The sequence below is a fragment of the Vombatus ursinus genome, unplaced genomic scaffold (assembly GCF_900497805.2).
Source record: "Vombatus ursinus unplaced genomic scaffold, bare-nosed wombat genome assembly UNPS02014832.1, whole genome shotgun sequence".
Classification (NCBI taxonomy): Eukaryota; Metazoa; Chordata; class Mammalia; order Diprotodontia; family Vombatidae; genus Vombatus; species Vombatus ursinus.
The window spans coordinates 76,987,561-77,009,249 of NW_020954610.1; the positions used below are offsets into that span (position 1 = coordinate 76,987,561).

The window sequence follows — 21,689 nt, forward strand, 5'->3', positions numbered from 1 at the left end:
ACATACATTAAAGATAGGAACAAAATTATGAGGGATGCAAACAGTTGGTTTAGACTCTTATTTTCTGTAAGTTTTTGCTCATAAGTAATAATAATAACGATACTAGCAAGAAGGGCTTTAAAACAGGCTAAAGCACCAACCATATTTCAAAGTATGCAGATTGTACAATGACTCCAGTGTTCTTTCCAATATGCATGAAAAATTAGAGTTTGTTATATTCTCAAGCTCTGGAAAAAATTTCCCTTTAGATATAGAATCTTTTCAAAATTAATTTTTGAGACTAATATCCAAGCTTTTGAATTTTGGGGGGGGTGGGGGACTGGGCAATGGGGTTAAGTGACTTGCCCAGGGTCACACAGCTAGTAAGTATCACGTGTCTGAGGCTGGATTGGAACTCAGGTCCTCCTGACTCCAGGGTCAGTGCTCTATCTATTGTGCCACCTAGCTGCCCCAAAGTTTTTGAACTTTTAAAAGAAAATGTAAATGTTTTATATAATTAAGAACAGGAATACTACGTCAGTTTCATTCTTAGTGCCAGCGCCTTTACAAAGATGGCACTTACTAAGTGTGCAGCATTATAAAGAGCACCAGATTGGAAACCAGAGGACTTAAATTCAAACAGTGACCCTGCATATGTGGGATCTCAGGAAAGTTGCTTAACCCCGCTGGGCTTCAGCCTCCTCATCAGTAACATGTGGGAAATGGACTAGATGACCTCCAATATCCCTTGCAGCTCTGAATCCTATGATACGCATACATGGTGAATTTTAAAACGGTAGAAAAAGAAAGAAAGGAACCTAACTATACATTGGCAAAGATGAAAAAAGATAAAAATAACAATTGTTGAAGGGTTCCTGGGAAGACAGCACTTCAAAGTTTACAAAATGCTTTACATGTGCTATTTCATTTAAGCTCCACAACAACCCTTCATCATCCTCTTTTCCTTTTTCCTCTCTTTATCCCATGTCTTGTTCTTTATAAAGGAGGCAAGGGTGCTACATAAAACCTAGCAAATATCTTAAAGAACTCCAAAAGATCAATGATAAAGAAAATCAAGTAGAATCAGAAATTACCTTCACCATCCAATCCAGAACTGCTAAAACCAAAACCAATAAACAAAAAACCAAAACAAAATAAAAAGCCCCAGCAGGAAGCTGATTGAAGCAGATAGAAAGGTCTAACCAGGGAAGCCAGCCTGATCACAGGTAAATAGGGAAGCTGTAAAGCTAAAGAGAGGAACCTCCCTAGGGAAGCCAGCATGAGCTCCCCCAAATAGACTTGAAACAAGCCAACCAGTACTTTGAGCAAGAGGGGATCTAATCACATCCTATAATCCTGGTTGAGGAAGCTCCTCTACAACTTAGAGTTTTAGAGTTGCTGAGTACACTGACAGAGCTACTTGAACACAGTTCTTCCAGGCTTCAAGGCCAGTCCTTCATCAACTGTGCTGTACTGCCTTTCATAGTCTGTAAAAGATTTATTTAATAATCCTGTCTTTCTACATTTAGTTATGAGCTCCTTTTGTCTCAACATATGATCAAATTTTGTAAAGGTATCCATATTTCTTTTAAAGTTGCTATGCTCTATATAATTTCTATTACATAATTGTCAAAAGTCTATCATATCTAGTTTTTCTAATTTAAAAAATTGCGTAAATTATAGCTTGTTTTTCAAATTGGTTGGACCAATTTCCTTTGCCATTACCAGTGAGTTTTAATGTGCATATCTATACCGCCAACACAGAATGATCCTCATCTTTGCACATTTGATAGGTGCCAACCTCGGAGTCATTTTAATTTATATTTCTTTTATCAGTAGTAATTTTGAGCACTTGCTAGATGGTTGTTGATAGCTTGCATTTCTTCTTTTGAGAACTATTTGTTCATATCCTCTGACCACTTATCTACTTGGAAATGGCTTTTAATAAAGTTCCTGATCTAACCTTCTTGCCTGACTTTAATGTCATCTGTCTACAAAAGATAAGAGAATTCATTTTCTAACAGTCAGAAGATCAAAAAATCTGATAGCACTTTACTAACACTTTCTTTTGCAAGAAACTTCTTGTTGAAGTATTTACCAGAAGATAAACACAAAGGCTAAAGCCAGTGTTTGCCCATTGCCTGGGGGGAGGGGAAAACAGAACTAGCCATGCTGTTTCTTTATTGGAAAAACAAACTCCAGGAAGCAAAATGGAAACAAAACTTTGCCCAAATTTTTGAAAACACCACAACTGAAATCAGTTAAACTACATTGGTCCAAAGATATGTTGCTTTGTATTTATTTAATGATGGTTATATAAAATTGGTTTGTATAAAACACAAGTGTGGCCTGTGTGTTTCAGTATCTACTTTCACATACATTGTCTGTCTCTTTCCAAGAAACTTCATTTTAGGAATGGTAATACTTTCAGGTAGCCTATATTTGGACTAATCTTAAATTTATATCTTTCTAAGAAGAAACTAGATTCCTATAGATCCCGGGGAAGGTTTGGGGTTCAACTTGCAGGGAACATATTTTAGGACACTTTCCCACAGAAAAGTGAGAGAGATAACAAGAGAAACTACTTTATTCAATTATCTAGTCCTACAAATTTATCTTTGTAGTTTGTTCGATTTGGTCAGTAATTATTCAGCACCAACAATGTGCCAGGCATTTGCTAAACATTGGGATTAGAAAGACAAAACCAAAACAAAACATTCCCTGTTTTAAAGGAACTTACATATTACTTAAGGTTTCAACCTGGGTGACTAGAAGAATAGTGTTGCCCTCAACAGAAACAGGAAGATGAGATGGAAGTGTAGGCTTAGGAGGATGATAATGAGTTCACTTTTGAAATCTGAAATGTCTGTGGGATATTCAAGTGGAGATGTGCAGTAAGCATTTGGTGATACGAGACTGAAGTTTGGGAGAGATTAAGGCTGGATATGTACATTTTAGATTTGGGAATATTGCACAGTGGTTACACTGTTAGACCTAGAATCAGGACAACCTACATTTGAATCCAGGCTCATCGACAGACTAGCTGAGTGACTCAACCCAAGTCTCAGTTTCTTTATCTATAAGATGAGATCAACAATAGCAGTAATTTCATAGAATTATTGTTAGGATCAATTGAGATAATTCATAGAAAGTGTTTCCATACTTCAAAGCACCACATAAATGCCAGTTATAACCCATAGGATGTACCAAGAGAAGGTAGAGAAGGAAGAGAGCTCTGGATGGAACCCTGGGCATACACTCCTACACAGGAGATGGATCATAGATGCTGATGCAGAGCAAGAAATGAAGAGTGTTAGAAAAGTGAACAGAGCACCAGGAGACAGAAATGTCACAAAAACATAGGGAGGAAACAATACCCAGGAGTAAGAGGAGATCGATGTCAAATGCTTCAGCACAGCTAAGAAGGATAAGGGCTAAGAAAAGGTGACTGGATTTAGCAATTAAGAGATCAGTAACCTTGGAGATAATCAGTTTTAATGCAATGGCAGTGTTAGAAGCCAGACTGGGAGGTGCTGAAAAGGTGAGCCGAATGTAATGAAGTAAAGTCAACAAATACAGACACCTTTTTTCTAGGAGTTTGGCTATAAAAGGGAGGAGAGATAAAGCATGATATCCTGAGGGAATAGAAGGGTCACGTGAAGCTTTTGAAAGATGGGAGAAATCTGAGCATGCCTGTATTTAGGGAAGGAGCCAATGGATAAAGAAAGATTGCCTATTAAAGAGGAGGTCTAGATAGTCTCTTTCAGTTTTTACTCTATCATCCGATGAGAAAACTCCAGAAGGAGAAAAGAATAGATGAAATCAAGGGTAGAAAAAGAATGATGGACCTAGCAAAGGAAAGGACCACCATCTCCTCGAAGACTGGAACAAAACTATGGAGAAAGAGGATAATTCTGAAAGGATCTGAGGTGTAGAATTGGAGAAAAAAGAGAGCTAATAATGGATGCTTCTATTTCTTTGATGTAATTCAATGAATACTAGATATGCAATACAATGTACTTTGTCTGGGAACCATAAAAGATAAACAAGACACAAAATTGACTGCAGGACATAGGTAGAAGTCAATAATTCCAGATACTCTGCAGTACCTTCCACATCACAGGTGGTTAATAAATATTTAATAACTTGAAATGTTTGTGGACTAATCAAACTAAAGAGGTGCTAAGAAAAGACTTTTTGCCATGAGTCTTTTTAATTTGTCCCAAGTGCAAAAACCTAGAGTTTCCAAACAACTAACCTTAATGAATTGTATTAATATAATTCCCTCAGAATAGACACAAAGTACTATCTACTCCATCTTTAAAAAGAGAAATCCTCCATTGTCTCAAAATTACCAACTAACCACCCTGTTGTTCCTTCTTTTCAAAATCTATGCCTTATACCCCAAAGGGGTAAAGGACAAAAAGGAGTGTCCCACAAATACCAAAACACTCATAGCAGCACTTTTTGTGGCAGCAAAGAACTAGAAGCAAAGTAGATGCTGATTAACTGAGGAACGGTTAAACAAACTGTGGGACATAAACGTAATGAAATATTAATGTAGTATAAAAAATGACAAATATGAAGAATTCACAGAAGCATGGGAAGACACAGGAATTGAATGAACTAAGAAAACAACATATACAGCTACAACAATGTAAATGGGAAGAACAACAACAACAACAAAAAGAAACTGAATATCATATATTTTTAACGACCAAATTTGGCCCCAGCAAAGAGATATGGAAATGCATCTCCTTCCCTTTTTTGAAGGGGTTGAAAATTATGGGTATGGATCACTGCATAGAGGAGCAGGAAGGGATATATTCAGAAAATGAAGTATAATAAAAATAAAATGTATCAATAATTCTTAAATAAAAAATTAAATTTTGCAACATGTTATCATTTTTAAGCCTATGCCAGCTTTTCTCTTCAATAAACAGCAGAATTGGATTTCCCAATATAATATCCATGAGAAAAGAAAATTTAGCAACAAACTTACCAGTACTGTTCAATAATAGAGCTGGCATTTATATAGAAGTTTTAGATTTACAAAGCATATTATAAACATTAACTCACTTGATCCTCATGTGAGGTAGATTCTATTATTATCCCCATTTTAGAGGCTGAGAGAAGTAAAGTGACTTGCCTAAGGTCACACAGCTAAGGTCTGAGGTAAGATTCCTACTCAGGTCTCAATCCATTCCATTAGACCTCATTGAAGACTTAACAACAACTTTAGGCTATCTGCAGACTGGCTATGGTTCAATGGCCATGAAACAAATTGTCCAGTTTTAATATAATTATTGGGTAACTGATACTTTTTTTGGAATCCACATCAAAAAACAACTGCTAAAATCAAAATAAGTAGGAATGTTCTCACAGAAGATATAATCCTGCTCTTAAATGGTAGCAACAGGACTATACATTATTGCTTCTCTTCCATCTATATCTAAAAATGATCCAAATTAAGTAAACATGATGCATATCTTCTGCATTAAACAGGGAGGCAAATACTTTCCTTTATACTGAAGATGCGATTTTATTGTCTTTGACTGGACATTCTCTTCTGTTTGGCACCTAAAGCCCTTCACAATTTGGCTCCATACTATCTTTCTGGAAAGAGTCAAGAAGACCTGGGTTTGAATTCTTCCTCAAACACTGAACAGCCTTATGCCTCTGGACAAGTCACTCCCTCAGCCTTAGTTTCCTCTTCAGTAAAATGGAATAATAGTAGCACCTATCTTACAGGGTTGTTGTGAGACTCAAATGAGATTATGCATGTAAACTACTTTTGCGCACCTTAAAGCACTATATAAATGCTAACTATTACTATCATTTCCCCTCACACACTCTATGTTCTACCCATGATGTGCCATCTTACACTTCCATAACTGCGCACAGGCTGTCTCCAATGCCTAGAATGCTCTCCCCCTTCCTCACCTCTACCTAACAGAATCTCTAGGTTTCTTTTGAAGCACAGCTGCTACACTAAGATGCTGATCCAGAGTAAGAAATGAAAAGTGTGAGACAAGTAAGCAGAGCACCAGGAGACAGAAATGTCACAAAAACGCAGAGAGGAAAGAATATCCAGGAATAAGAGGAGATCGGTGTCAAATGCTTCAGCATAGCTAAGAAGGATAAGGGCTAAGAAAAGGTGACTGGATTTAGCAATTAAGAGATCAGCAACCTTGGAGACAATCAGTTTTAATGCAATGGCAGCGTTAGAAGCCAGACTGGGAGGTACCATCTCCTACACAAAGTCTTTCTTGGCTCCTCCAGTTAACAATTGTATTCTTTCCCTACACTAAAATTTCTTTGTATTTACTACATACATACTTTGTATACGTTTCCCGTTTGGTTGTTCTGAATTCCCAGTGCTTATCACAATGCTTGATATATAGCAGATACTCAATAAATGCTACTCTATAGACATCTCAACAACTGCCTTTCTGCCCTGGGATCCCACTGTTCTGACTGGTGACTGCCTCTCCCAGGGCAGTATTTCTGGAAAGTCTATCACCACACAAAGAGATAATCAGAATCTTGAAAGCCTAACACTGGTCTGAAAACTAGAGTCAGGCCTGGTAAATCCTATTTCTTTTTAGCTAATTTGATTTCAGAATCTCTTGCACTCCAAGACATAAGAATGTACCAATGGACTAAGTTAATAATTAGGATTCTGAACTCTAGAGGAAAATCCATTGCCACAAGCAAGACTATTCTGCATGTCAAAATCTTTACAGTTAAGCAGAACAGGCTTTGTATGACAGCTGCAACTGCAGGATTCCTATACTCAGATCCAACGGTTTACTCTGAAAACCAACTCTACTTCCACACCTTGCATAGGATTATAAATGGAAGAACTCATTTGTACATAACCTCGGGAAGGTCTACTTATGCCATAATGAACTGTAGATAAGGTACATTAGGATATTCAAGACATTTCATTTGGTCATTTTAAATTTCTAGTGGTCATTAGTTTGACGTCATATCACCCTACACATACAAGTATGAGACCTGCCCTGAGTGAAGCACTAGGGAGGAAAAACTATGGGATTTCTATAGCTCCTAGTCAGTTCTAAGGTACTGTAGTACTCAGTGTCACTAAACTTTGTCACAGATCTGCCCCTGTCCAGGATACCATGCTGGTGGTACTGAATTTGTTAACCAAAACAGCTCCACAATGTCGTTTCCCCCACTGAGACCTAGTCAGCCTGCTTTTTCCTCAATGTTCTCTCTCTTCATGCTCCATAAGCTCTGAGTCTCTACAGTCCTGGAGCCTGGCTTGCTGCTAGCACATTCCACATTTTCATCAGCCCATCTCAATGCTGATATTCATTCATTAGTTCCTTGATCAACTACTGTGCTTGAAAGCCAGTTCATGATGAAGTTCATGACAAAGGGGAGATTCCAGAATCCCAGTATTAAATTAAATGGAAAAGCTACAAACAGGAGGACCATGCCTCGGAGTCCAACAGAAACCTCTAAATGTCAACATTCAGTACAGATCTCATAACATGTCCTGGACCTCAGGTACAGTGATGCTTGACAGCTGGGTCTTCAAGACCTAGGAGGGGAGAGGCTTATTACCTGCATTTAAAAAAAGTGTCATCCTACTGGGACACCAAGCAAACCAATCATGTAGTGCCCTGAACTGCTTTTTCAGTTTGTGAACCAGAGCTACAACATTTGGCCTTCTACCCCCTGCTCTAGTCTTCCTGGTGTTTCACCAGACCTCCATGGAATACCATTTCTAATATTCCCTGTTGATAAACCTCATATTTTAGTCTCTTCCCATTTTGGCTCTACCTCACTTATTAGGCAACCACTAGCCCTATTAGCTAATCTCAAACTTGACCCACTCTATTCTGGACAGGACAGGTGGAACTGTAGTTTAGTTATTGCTAGAAAAAGAAAGTCAATGACATCAATTACATCAAAGTAAAACTGTATTTTGTAGGCATTCACCAACATTTAATTAATCAAGTTAACTATCCTATCCATCAAGTTAACTCATTCAGCTTGTGAATGCATTTCATAGCAAACATCCTTGATAATACAATATTATAGTTTTGCTTAAAATTAGGTGTTCTCTAGGGGATATGAAGTTTTTTTATGGTTAAAGATGGTTAACTGATAACTATTTTCCTAATAATTATTTAGGCTAAAGAGAGTTATTCTATGCTAATGGTGCAGAACTCTAGGGTTCCAACCAAGTAGAGGTACAACCTAACATGATTAATGGATTCTACAAAGATACATCAGCCAAAACAATGTCACAATGACAAGTAGTTTCATTTTTAAATTTTGCTCTTAAACAAAAGAGAATGTTTTTACCTACACAGCAGAACACAAAAAGATTATATAGGCTGTCCCAAAAGTCTCAGTGCAGTTTTGAGTTTTAATAGCTTTTCCCTTTAATAGCTTAAAACTTCACTAAGACTGTTAGGATACTCTCTATATGAAATTCTGAATCTCCATAGTTATTTCTATAGGAAAAAAATGTTTTATAAACAAACTCTAAGTAGTATGATGACGGTAAGTAAACTGGCAGAGGAGTTAATACCATAGAGTGCTAGCTTACATCATCACTAACTGATCTGAATCTCGGAGAACTGGCTCAAGGTTACAGCCAAGGCTTTACAATGTTAGAATGGGCTTTATTTATAGTGCACTAATGATGCCACTGGAAAAAAAATGATCCTGGTTATTGCAACATTGTGGAGGTATACTTGTTACAAATGCTTGAAAAGATATAAGGCTTTTTCTTCTGTGAAAAAATAAAAACTCTAGAGCTGTAGGAAATGACCCCAGCTGAAAATAGGTTGGCCCATATGGGTGAGAATACAAATGTAGTTCTGGAACTTTTACCAGCTATTTCATTTTTAAAAACTTTTATTAATCAACTACTTGAGTGATGTGACAAATATGAATAGTCATGGAACTTGAAAACTTGGTACCATTATGACTGGTAGCTAAGGTACGGAGCTTGCACATTAACAAACAATAGAGAATATTTTCTTTATAGGAACTTAAGGGAGTTTGAGTTCTGATATTTAAAACAGTCTAATAGTCATGGTAACTATCCATTTATATAGATGTTTTAATTCTAGCTGAGTATTACTAGATCACGAGAGAGTGAAGTACATGGGACATATTATCTCACTATCCACATAAAATTTCTTATATATCTCTTTATTGAAATAAAGTTAATGTCCTATCTTTTACCTTTACACAGGGTCAATAAAATGTTTATGCATTTAAATAGATCTTAAAGGAAAGAAGCAAAACTAGTAGAGGAAATTGCCTGTGTTACCCAAGGTCATACAGAACCTATGCGATAACTTTTTGCTAGAGTGTAGTTCCACAGAAATGCCTATCTCTACAGAAGTTTTTATGTGCCCTCTTTAGTCAGAAAATTAAAACTACATAACCTAACAGGTTTCCTCTTTGCCTTAGCTGTCAAAAAATTCAGGAGTATCATTTAGTATCCAAAAGTAGTAATCAGTTTGTCCTTTTTAGATAAGATTCTGCTTTATTTCTAATTGTCCTATTTTACATTATGTTTAATCTCATAAACTACTTCAAATACTTTTGCAAGTGGGATACAAAGCCTAAATAAGTATTTCAATGGACCTGTTGTCATTATCTGGACACAGACGTCAATCAACCCAACTAGCCCTTCATATTTGTGTCTTTTGTTCCTATAAACCATTCACAGTGGGTTTACCCAACATTCTGGAGTCTTTCCTCAAGGTTTTTTGATATTATGTAGATGCCAATGGAGCACAAAGATTGTCCACTGTTACCCCTTATTCTAGCTACCTGATCAGTCCATTTTCTTTTCTGGTTACACCACTCTCTAATGACATTCTTGACGTTGCTTTTCCCTTGCAATTGCCAATGCCTGTTAATGCCTATCATCTATCCCTCTATTGCCTTTTGGGTAATCATCAATTTGAATTCACTGGACACTGTGGTATCCCATGCTTCATAGCCACAGAGTAGCAGCAGTCATGGATAGTCCTCCAGAACCTTCCAAATGAGAACTATAATCACTTGAAAGCATTCATTCTAATTTTCCACAAAGTAAAAGTCAAGTGGATAAAGAATGTTTATTTCCCAGTCTGTGATACACAATTGAACAGTCAACCCATAGTTCCTTCAGTATATACATCTTGGACACTGTGAATGAGCAATGAACCAGGTCCAGAACAGAAAAGAAGGAAGAAGGGGGTTGTTGAACTGCTTAAGGAAATTGCTTTTACTGGTCTAAACTTCTCTCTGAGAAAATAATAATAATAGGCCCATTAAGTATTTTTTTTTCTAATGATGCTTCAAGTTATGAACCTAAGAAGATAAGACTGAAGAGATAGAGGCCAATAGGCCTAAGCTTTCTCTTCTTTTTGTCTGTTTCGAAGAAAAATGTATCCAGACTTCTCCTTTCCCAAACTAGTCCTTAGCTCCATAACCTCAACTTGACTCTTAAAACTTTATTAACCACCTACTGCACATATGGGGCATTGTAGAGAAACATCCTTTTCTGCCCCTTCCAGGATCTTCTTCCCTTCTCCGTGAGTGTATTCAATATCTCCCCAGCAATTCCTCCTGCTTCCTTCCCTTTAGTATACTGCTAATTACAAGGCATATGCAGAAATACAAATGAACATATTTTCCTTGATCTGTGATTGCACTGCATTACTCTCCTCTACCCTTTTGTACAAAAAAGGTACACAACAAATACCTAATGAATGAACTCTGATCCACCAAAACTAGTTCCCACAGTAGACTTTCTTTTTTCTCTTAGTGGTTTCCAGACTTAAAACATGGATCAAATGACACAGCATATGTAAAGTACTTTGCAAACATAAAATGCTATATAAATACTTGATATTTTGTAAGCTGGCATCATAAATTCATATTGGACTCCATTCACCAATCACTAAGTCCTGCTGAGTTTTTTTTTGAAACATGTCTCACATCTGTCTCTTTCTCTCCATCCCCCCTGTTATATAATAGCATATTGTTTACCCAAGGCAAACTATGGTTACTCATTTCCCTTAAAAATTGTTTTTCTTTAAAACCACTTTTAGTATGAAATCTTATCTTTCTTATCTGAAAGTCTGAATAAAGTAATTAGTTCTTGTCCACGTACTTATCATTTACAAAAAACTTTAAAAATTAAAATAGTATTATTTTCTCTTTCAGAAATCACGTTAATTTTATTGAACTGATTATCACAGAATCATAGACTATTAAATTAAAAGGAAACATGCAGATTATCTAGTCCAGCCTCTTTAACAATGTAGGAGTGCTCTTTCAACGAAGGAACAACCAATAATTGGTAGTCAACCAGTCTCTGGTTGAATATTTCCAATACTAAGAAGCTCACTACTTGATGGGGCAGCACAATCTATTGTTGGACAGCTCCAATTGTTCCCACAAACTTTACCTTTCTGCAACTTCCATATACTGGTCTAGTTTTGTCTTCTGAAATAATAGAAAAAAAAATCATTCCTTCCTCTACATGACTGCTCACATTTAGTCCACTTCTCTCAACTTTTCCCTGATGACATTATTTTCTAGATCCCTCACTATCTTGGTTGCATTCCAAAGGCCATCTAGTTTATTGATGTTACACCTGAAAGTATGAAATACAGAAATGGATACAATATTCTGAATGTGACCTGAGTAGTACAGGGTACTACAGGACTTATTACCTCTTTTATCACAGATATTATGCTCTGCACTTGGTAGACATCTAATAAATGTTTGCTAAATTGAGTTGATATAGCCCAAGATTACATTAGTTTTTAATAAAGCAATTGCCTCAAACTTTTAACTCATATTAAACTTGCACAAAATAAAACAAACAAACAGACAAAAAATCCTTGGCTCTTGTCCCACATGAATTGCTGTTAATATAACAGATGACAAAAATCAGCATTCATAGGATCATGGGAGTTGGAAGGGACCTTATAGATTATCTAGTCCAAGGGTATGCAAACTATGGCCTGAGGATGAAATCTGGCCCATAATCTATTTAGTAGGGCCTGCCAGTGGTTTTTACATTTTTTTTTTAGGCAATTGGGGTTAAGTGACTTGCCCAGGGTCACACAGCTAGTAAGTGTCAAGTGTTTGGTCTGAGGCCCAATTTGAACTCAGGTTCTCCTGACTTCAGGGGCATTGTTCTATCCACTGCTCCACCTAGCTGCCCCCAGTTTTTACATTTTTAAACACAATACCACCTTATTTAAAATTGTAAAAAACCATCTTTACCTTTACCAACAAAAAAAAGTGGCCAACCCCTGATCAAGTACAGCCCTCTCATTGTGCAGAGGAGGAAACTGAGACCCAGAGAAGTAAAGTAACTGGTCTCAAATCAAACAAGCAGCAGAGACTGAGAAAACCTAGGTCCTCTGACTCCAAATTCAGTACCCTTCAAAATGATTTCAAAAAATTTCAAAACTGGGTCAAAACTAAAAAGATTAAACTTATCACGGGCTAAAAACTAGGCTCAAAAATCACTTGCAAAAATATAGGATAGCTAGAAGAGATATTTTGCTTGGCAGTAATCTAAGTTACATTTATCTGGCCTTTCTAGTTGACCACAAGTTCAATATTGGCCAACAGTGAGATGCTGCTACTTTAAAAAAAATTAAAGCCATCTTAGTGTTCAGAGCACAGGAAGAAATATACTCACTGTACTCTGCACTGATCAAGCAATATGTGAAATACTATGTTTAATTATGGATACTACATTTAATAAAATAATATTTTATTTTTCCCCAGTTACATATAAAGACAATTTTGAACATTATTATTTTTTTAATTTTGAGTTCCAAATTTCTCTCTCCCTCTTTCACCTCCTCCCTCCCTGAGACAGTAAGCAATTTGCTATAGGCTATACATATTCAATCATGCAAAACATAGTACCATATTAGTCATGTTGTGAAAAAAGACACAGACCCAAAGGGAAAAAAATGAAAAAAATACAGAAAGTGAAAAATAGTATGCTTCGATCTGCATTCAGAATCTACTAGTTCTTTCTTTGGTGGTGGATACTACATTTTAAGAGAAACACTGACCAACTAAACTTCATTCTGGAAGGGTGATGTGAAAGGAACTGTTAAAAGAACAAAGATACTTGGTTTCAGAAAGAGACACCAAAAAAATAAAGGGAGACAGTAACTACAGCACCTAGCACAGTGTATTCCTACACATGGTAATAATATCATTACGAGAACTGGCATTTATGAAAAGCAGCATGGTATAGAGGGGTGTCATGGAGCCAAGAAGACTTGGATTCAACTCCTTCCTCTGCTATATACTAGCTATGTAATCATGGGCAAATAGTTTAGGCTATTAATGCTACATGCAATTCCCTATAATTACAAGCTAGAGAAGTTGCTAATGATTTATACAAGTGAAGAGAATTTCCACACCAGAAATTCCTGAAATCACAAGTCTACGCAAAAATAAAAACAAAACAAAAAACAACTGGCATATATATGTACACACACACATATACAGACACATATAAACACATGCATGCATCTATCCATCTATATATATCTTTAAAGTCTGCAAAGCACTTTGCATACATTATTTCATTTGAGGCTTTGAGGTAGACAATCCAGTCTATAATTTACAGTAGGTATTCAATAAGTACCTGTTGAATGAATAGCTACCTTAAAATATCTGACGGACTGTCATGGAGAAGGAAAGATTTATTCAGTGTTACTCCAAAGGGTAAAATTAGGATCGAGTGAAAGTTACAGGAAGGTAGGATAAGACTTTCCTAACAATTAGAGTTGCCCAACAATGCAAATAGTTTCCCTAATAATTAGTGGCAAACCACTCCAGTATTTTTGCCAAGAAAAAACCTCATAAGCAGTATGACCCATGGGGTCACAAAGAGTTGGATACAATTGAATGACTGAAGAATAACAACAAATAATTAGCTTACTGATGATGAAGTGCTAAAGTAAAGGCCGGATGACCAACTGTTAGGAATGTTACAGAGCAGATTCCTACTTAAGAGGGAGGGTTGGATCATATAACCTTTGCTGATCTCTCCAGCTTTAAGTTTCTACATTCTAAAATTTTCTATGCCTTTAAAGCCTTCTATGGATACAATGCAAAATGTTGACCCAACCAACATCACTTAAATTTGCAAACCTTAAAGTGTTATATAATTTGTATCATACACTATCATTATTGTTAGAAACAACAGAAACAATAACATATACTAACCAGTCAGTTGCGTAATCCCAGCTAGCAGAAGTGGGGATGGGGAGGGTGCTAAGGCTGATGGATTCTTTGAATTCAGGACTTCTGAGCTACAACAGGGCTAAAAACCAGTTGGTATCCACATTAAGCCTAGCACTAATATAGTGAGCTCCTTCGAGTTAAGGGCTAGCAAGCTGTCAAAGAGGGGCAACCCAGCCAGAGTTGTAAAAATGGAGCAAGTTAAAGCTTCTGCACCAATAAGTATTGAGTGGTTGCTGTGCTTCCAGCAGAAGAACGATAGGGAGACTCAGTCTCAAAATAATAATAATGAGGATAACAATAATACATACAAACATGCTAACCAAAACCCACTGCACTGTTGGGAAACCAGTTGAAATGTCTGACTTAAGACTCAAACTGAATCATTATTTTATTGCTTTATAAATCAAATGGAAAGTGAAAAGTCTATTAATAGAAAGATTTCTCTATATTCGGAACCTGCTGGCACACCATGACAATGTCAAAAAGATGCATACATTCAGCATTCCCAAAATATTTGACGTATAAGGAAAAGAGTACTGGATTTGGAATAAAAAGACCTGGGTTCAAATTTGACTCTGCCGCTGTCTACTTGTCTGCTATTTGTAAAATAAGGGGATTGGACTTATATTTCTAATGCCATTTCCAAGACTAAGTCCTAAAATCCTATGTCATATATGCCATGGTTCTTGACTACTTCCTATACTTAGTAGCGTGGTTTTTCTGAGGCACTCCTTCCATCAAATAATAATGCTCCAACTTGGGGGTAGGGAGTTAAGGAAGGACAGGGGAATATTGCAAAGGTGCTTCGTTCTACTGATGTTCTCGAAACTCTGTCCCTTTCCAGTGCAGGACTCATTTTTCTGCCAAGACAAAGGAAAAGGGAGAACAAAAACCCTTCCAATTTCTAGTTCCTTCTTTTTTAAAATTTTTATTAATTATTTATTTTTGATATTGATGAGCTGGGCCTATAATAGCTCTGGCCACAATAACACCAGCTTTCATCTTTACCTCTTTCTTCATGCCATAGCTGTCTCTTTGTCCCTGCCAAGTTTAGTCAGCTTCAGTATCATCCATCTCCTACAAGCTCTACTTCTCTCAGTTATGCATCAATGTTTCAATCTTATTAGTTTCAAGTGTCTGTAAAGACTTATTTTAAGTTTAAATTTTGACTGTCCTGGAACATATCTCCATTTTATAACATTGTTGCTGTAGGTAATGTTTTACCTAGTGTCCTATTTTTATGGAATCAATTCATATCATTGGGTGGGGTGCGCCTGTACCAACTTGTTCTAAGTCTTGTTTCTTTAACAGTACTGCTGCTCTTGCTTCTCTCACCTCCATGCTATAATCCTTCTTATATGGGATGCTATATTAAATTTTCTTCAGATACTGTTTGTATCAAATCACCACCCTGCTAATAAAACTGCAGTAGCCACTATTACGATATCAAATACAAACTCCTCAGTTTGGTCTTAAAGACTCTCAACCAACAAGTCCTCTTTTCCATTTCAATCTAATGTAAGTGTTAAGTCATAGTTTATGAACAGAAAAGGCTAATGAGGGTGGGGAGAAGTGGGGAGGAAGAATAGAGAGAATAATAAGAACTAGCAAAAGAGAAATTTTAAGGTTTCAAGACTGGAGTTACTGATAAAAGATGGTGAAAGGATGGGGATACCAAGGACAGCAATTTTAAAATGTTAATGGGACATCCAAGTAGACTAAAAAGACAGAGTGAAAGGTCTAGGCTGAAGATGTAAATTAAGGAACAACTATGGTACTTGGTACCAGCTAAGTAAACAAGGTGAAAGGATAGAGATGCCACCTATAGTAAGTTTAAAATGTCAAAGAGATGTCCAAGTCGACGAAAAATATAGCATGAAAGGGCTAGGCTGAAGATATATAATTCCCCAAGTGTAGAAGCAGAGGAGAAAGGGACCCAAGACTAAGCCTCGAGAGTTGAAACACAGTTTATAAGAAGGGGTTGTGTGTTTGTGTGTGTGTGTGTGTGTGTGTGTGTGTGTGTGTGAAATCTAAGAAGAATGGAGATAGCAGCATAACCTCTAGAAAGCTAAAAGTCTAAAGAGCTTCAATAAATGAAGAATGTCAACACTAGCAAAGGCAGTAGTGAGGTCAAGACAGCTGATTATATATGGGATTTGGCCAAGAAGAAGTCGTTAATGACTAGAAGCAATAGTTCAAAGCAATAGTCAAAGACATAGGGAAGATGGTAGCCAAATTCGGAAACTTAAGGAAAAAACAAGTAGTGAATAAACAGAAAACAAAATGTAGATGACTCCTCTGAGAAGTTCAGAGGTTAAGAAAATAAGTTGATAGTACCTTCTTTGGTAATATTTACAAAATGTACTAAAACTTTTAAAACCACGTATGATAAATAGATTTGGACCGCTACACAGAATTGAATTATCCTGAATAGTCACAATATTGAAGAGGTTTTTTTTTGTTTGTTTTTTGCAATAAGCAAAAAAGTGCAATCAGAATTTTTAAATTTATTTATCCAAATAACAAAGAGGTACACAAAGTGTGTTTTCTTCCAGCCCATCCCACTGCACACGCTACCCTCTCATTTACTTATTATCTAGATTTCCTTTTTAAAACTTGGTCAACCAGCGCGGTGCCCCCGAAATGTATTTCCACTTTAAGACAGCCACCTAAGCGCGCGCGCGCACAAACACACGCGCTCGGACACACACACACACACACACACACACACACACACACACACACACACACACACGTATACATTTATTTGATCAACCTGCGCATTGCCCCCCAAATGTCTTTCCACTTTAAGATGGCACCGTAAGCTCGCACGCACACCCCCCCCCTCCACGGGATATACACTTATCTCTTGCCATTGCAGTGTACCTTTCAGGGAGATTACCGTCTCTAGCTCGCGGTTTGCTGCCTGCCCTCTGGGCACACAAAAAGAAAGCCAGAACTAACAGGAAGATTTCACCACTTTCACTAAGTCCGGGCAGCAGATCCCGTAGCCCCGAGCTCCCCGCCTCCACCTCGCCTCCCTTCCGCCGCTGCCGGCGGCCCCCCGCCCGCCCGGGCTGCACCGCTGCCTGCCTGCCAGTCTCGCGCACTCGGGAAACTTTAGCGCTCGGCGGCCCCCGCCCCCCCATACACACACACACACACACACGCGGTGCCTCGGGTTCTCGGAGACCGTTAAGGAGACGGGGCGGGCGGGATGGACAAAAGTCACGCCGTTCTCCCACTCGGCTCAGCTCCTGCAGAGTTTGGGGAGGAATCGGGCGCCCCCGCGCTCTCCGCGGCCGGCCGCCGTCGCCGGCCCGCTTCCTCCGCCTCCCGCGCCCGGGCCCGGCAGCCTAGGGGCCCGGGGTGGGGGGAGGGAGCCCGAGGCCGCGCGCGGGTCAGGGGGTGGAGGGCGTCGGGGGGCCGGGAAGCCTGCGCTCGCGCGGGGCGCGATCTTACCTGCGACACCAGCGGAAGGAGGGTCTGCTCCACCGAGCGAGTTTTGATCTCCAGTCCGGAGTCAAAGCCAAAGCCCGGGAAGTTTAGCGAGGAAACCCCCAAGTCGCCGCCGCCGCCGGGAGAAGTGGCCATGGTGGTCCGCGACGGCGGAGCAGGCCCACGGCGCTCGCCGACCCGACCCGACCGCACCACACTCCACCACAGCCCCAGCCGTCACACCGCCGCCACCGCCGCCCCCGGCGCCACCAAAGCCCCTGCGCCCGCCGCGCTCCGCCCCTGCCCCGCCCCCAGCCTGGCTCGCGCCGCCCGTCCCCAGCCTCTGGGGGGGGAGGGGCCCCGCGCGAGGACGGAGGGGGCCGCCCGGGAGAGGCGAGAAGCGGGTCTGAGCCTTCCTCCTCCCGCCGCCGCGTGGCCTCGGGCTTACCTGCGCGCCCCAAAGGTGTCAAGGGCCCAGGTACACCCTAAAGGTGGCCCAGGTACACCCTAAAGGTGACCCATCCCACAGAGATGGACTGGCCGAAACTGCCAGGGCAGAAGCCACCGGAGAGGGTCCTGAAAGGTGAAGAACGGAGAGATCAAAGAGCATTTACCCCTCCGAGCCAGGCTTTACCTGGAAAGTATTTTCTGTAATAGTCTTTCTGGGTGTTTCCGAGAGTAACTCGGTTCACGTTTCAACATAGTTCCTTTAAATTTATTCCCAAGGAAATCATACCCTCTGGCTTCTCAAATACCTTTGTTACACACACCCTAACCGGGGGCTGAAAAGTTATTGATTCACTCATCTAACAAATACTTGAGGCCAAGGGTGTAGGAAGGAAGGGGAAAAAGGAGGAGAGAGAAGAGAAGAGAGAAGGAAAGAACGGAGGAAGGGAGGAAAGGAGAAAAGGAAGGAAGGGGAATTTTTTTTTTTATATAGACTAGAATAATTCCTTCCAAAACTGTGTTTATTATAAAGAGGTTGGATGGAAGGATCTTTCGGGACTCTCATCTAAATCCTAGGATCCTGTGGTATATCTGATCTGTCTAGCTAGAGGGTCAGACCTGGAAAAGAGGAGTCACTTTCCTAGATTGAACCCCTGTGACTGAGTGGAAGGGTAGGTCCCCTTTAACTTATAAATGTTCCCCGTTGCAAAGCCACCTGGTGATTGTCAAAAGATAGCGAGGTGGTAGATAACTGGGGATAGAGCACTTGACCTGGAGTCAGGAAGACCTGAGTTCAAATATTGCCTCAGACACTTGCTAGCGCAGTGACTTGGAGCAAGTCCCTTAACTTCTTTCAATTTCAATTTCCTCATCTGTAAAATTGGAATAATAATAGCACCTACCTCCTATAGTTGTTATAAGGTTAACATGAGATAATACTTGCAAACGTTTTGCAACCTTAAATTGCTATATAAATTCTAGCTATTTATTACTACAGGACAAGGACCCTAGGACCCGAGGTTCTAAGCAGCAATCAAACTGAGGACAGTACCTTTTTATTTAGTAAATTATTTTTAAACTACCAAGTCAAGTCAATCAGTTATAGAACCACAGCCTCTTTTAGGTTCTTAACTTTTAAAAAATATTGTATTTGTTTTAATCAATCAAGATCTGTCTTCTCGTCCTTTTACCCTATCTCCCCTACTACTAAGAACACAAGAAAAACAAAAGTTATTACAAATATGTATAGTCAAAGCAAATTTTCACATTGGCTATGTCAAAAGATAATTGTCCTGTTCTCAGTCCTTCACCTCTCTCTCAGGAGTTAGGGAGCATGTTTCTTCATTAGGGCTCTGGAATCTTGGTTGGTCATTACATTGCTAAGAGTTTAGCACAATAGTATTCCATCATATTTAAATATATAACTTGTTTATTCATTCCACAATTTATGGGCATCCCCTCAGATTCCCATTCTTTCCCACCTCAAAAAGCGCTATAAGTATCTTTATATCTACATCTTTAGAGTTAACTTGGTTTAGGATGAATCTCTCCCTTAATTTATCCTCCCTTTAATTTCCCTGCCCCCTTTTCACCTTTCACTCCTGTTTTCTTGTTTAGTGAAATATGCTGTGTGGGTGGATTCTTCCTTCTTTTGATCAGTTCAGATAAGAGTGAAGTTCATGTCTCAGCCACCTCCCCCACTTGTTTGTATAGATATCTATGTGTGCACCCAGATTTTGTGAGGTAATTTTTCCTAATCTTTCTTTCCCTTCTTCCCCCCCCCCCACAATGTATTTCTCTTCCCCTCTCTTTTTATTCTTTTCTTAAGATCATCAAAATGTAATATAACCATTTCTAGGCTATATCTAATTGGACTCCATGTATGAATCCTGATGATGATAGTGATCAGAGGGTACACATGTATCATCTCCCCATATCTGAATGTAAGAAGTTTGTGCTTATTTAGCTCTTTATCATTGTTCATTAATGTTAACTTTTTGTTTCTCTTCACTCCTATATTTGAACTTCGAAATTTCTCCACAGCTCTGGTCCTTTCATCAGAAATGCTTGGAAGTCTTCTATTTCATTTAAAATCATCTTTGCCTCCTCTAGCATCATACTTAGTTTTGCTGGGTAGGTTATTCTTGGCTGTAAGCTCATATCCATCTGGAATATCATATTTCAAGTTCTCCACTCCTTTATAGTGGTGGCTGATAAATCATGTGTCATCCTGACTGTGGCTCCCCAGTACTTGAATACATTTTTTCTGGCTGTTTGCAGTATTTTTTTTTCATTGACCTGGAAGCTCTGGGTTTTGGCTGTCATATTCCTGGAAGTTTTCATTTTGGTGTTCCTTTCAGGAGGTAACTGGTGGATTCTTTCTATTTCAGCTTTGCCCCTTGGTCTGAGATCTGGGCAGTTTTCTTTTAAGACTTCCAGAAACATGATGTCTAGGCTCTTTTTTTCAGTCATAGCATTAAGATAGTCCAATGATTCTCAAATTATTTCTCCTGGATACTAGTTGTATGTCCCTGGGCAAGTCACTTAACTCTGTTTACCTCAGTTTCTTCATCTGTAAAATGAACTGGAGAAGGAAATGGCAAACCACTCCAGTATCTTTACCAAGAAAACCCCAACTGGGAGTTCAGTCAGGACTGATAATGACTAAACAACAACAACAACAAATCCAACCTTAAACTGAATAAAAAAAATCCCTTCTGTAGTATTCCTGACAAATGTTTAATTAACCTCTGCTTAAATAACTCTAGTCAAGGAGAGCTTTCTAAAGTAACCCTTTCCATTGCTGAATAGCTCTAGTTAGACAATTCCTTCTTACATTGTGCTGTAATCTTCCTTGCAGCTTTCACTCAGAGGCATTATTTTGGTAACTGGAACCAACTGAGAACAAACCTATCCCCTCTTCTACATAAAGACAGATATCACATGTTCCCGTAGTCTCCCTCAGGCTAAACAATTCCAGTTCTTTCAACCATTCTTCATAGATGATGGTTTCCAGTCCCCTTACTATCTTTACATACTTGTTTGCATTAGAATTTATTAATATTTCTTTTAAAATGTTGCTCCCCCAAATTAAACAGAATTGAACACAATTTCCCAGAAATAGTACGAACAATGCAGAATACAGTAAGACTACTATAATTTTCTTGGTATCTGGACAATATTTACTCCGTTATTTTGTTAACTTTTATAGCAGGTGATTAATAAAATAGCTCATATGAAGTTTATACTCTACCAAAACCTTTTTTATATAGTATTTTATTTTTCCAATTACATGTAAAGATAGTTTTCAACATTCATTTTTTTGTGGTAAGATTTTGAGTTACAGATTTTTCTCCCTTCCTTCCCTCCCCAAGACAGCAATCTGATATAGGTTATACATGTGCAATCATGTTAAACATATTTCCACATTAGTCATGTTGTGAAAGAAGAATCAGAACAAAAGGGAAAAACCATGAGAAAGAAAAAATAAAAAAAAATGTGAAGATAGTATGCTTTGATCTGCATTCAGACTTTATAGTTCTTTCTCT

At 38.7% G+C, this 21,689-nt stretch overlaps 1 protein-coding gene across 2 annotated transcripts in view; it reads right to left on the reverse strand.

Annotated features, from left to right (window-relative positions):
- Positions 1-17,880, reverse strand: part of LOC114025641 (alpha-catulin-like) — a 95,598-nt gene extending 77,718 nt beyond the window's left edge. For both annotated transcript variants that reach the window (XM_027839110.1, XM_027839109.1), the window contains exon 1: positions 17,719-17,880. In XM_027839110.1, coding sequence (XP_027694911.1) covers positions 17,719-17,850 — 132 coding nt within the window. In that variant the 5' untranslated portion in view covers positions 17,851-17,880. The remainder of the gene's footprint in view (positions 1-17,718) is intronic.
- Between the last annotated feature and the right edge of the window lie 3,809 nt (positions 17,881-21,689).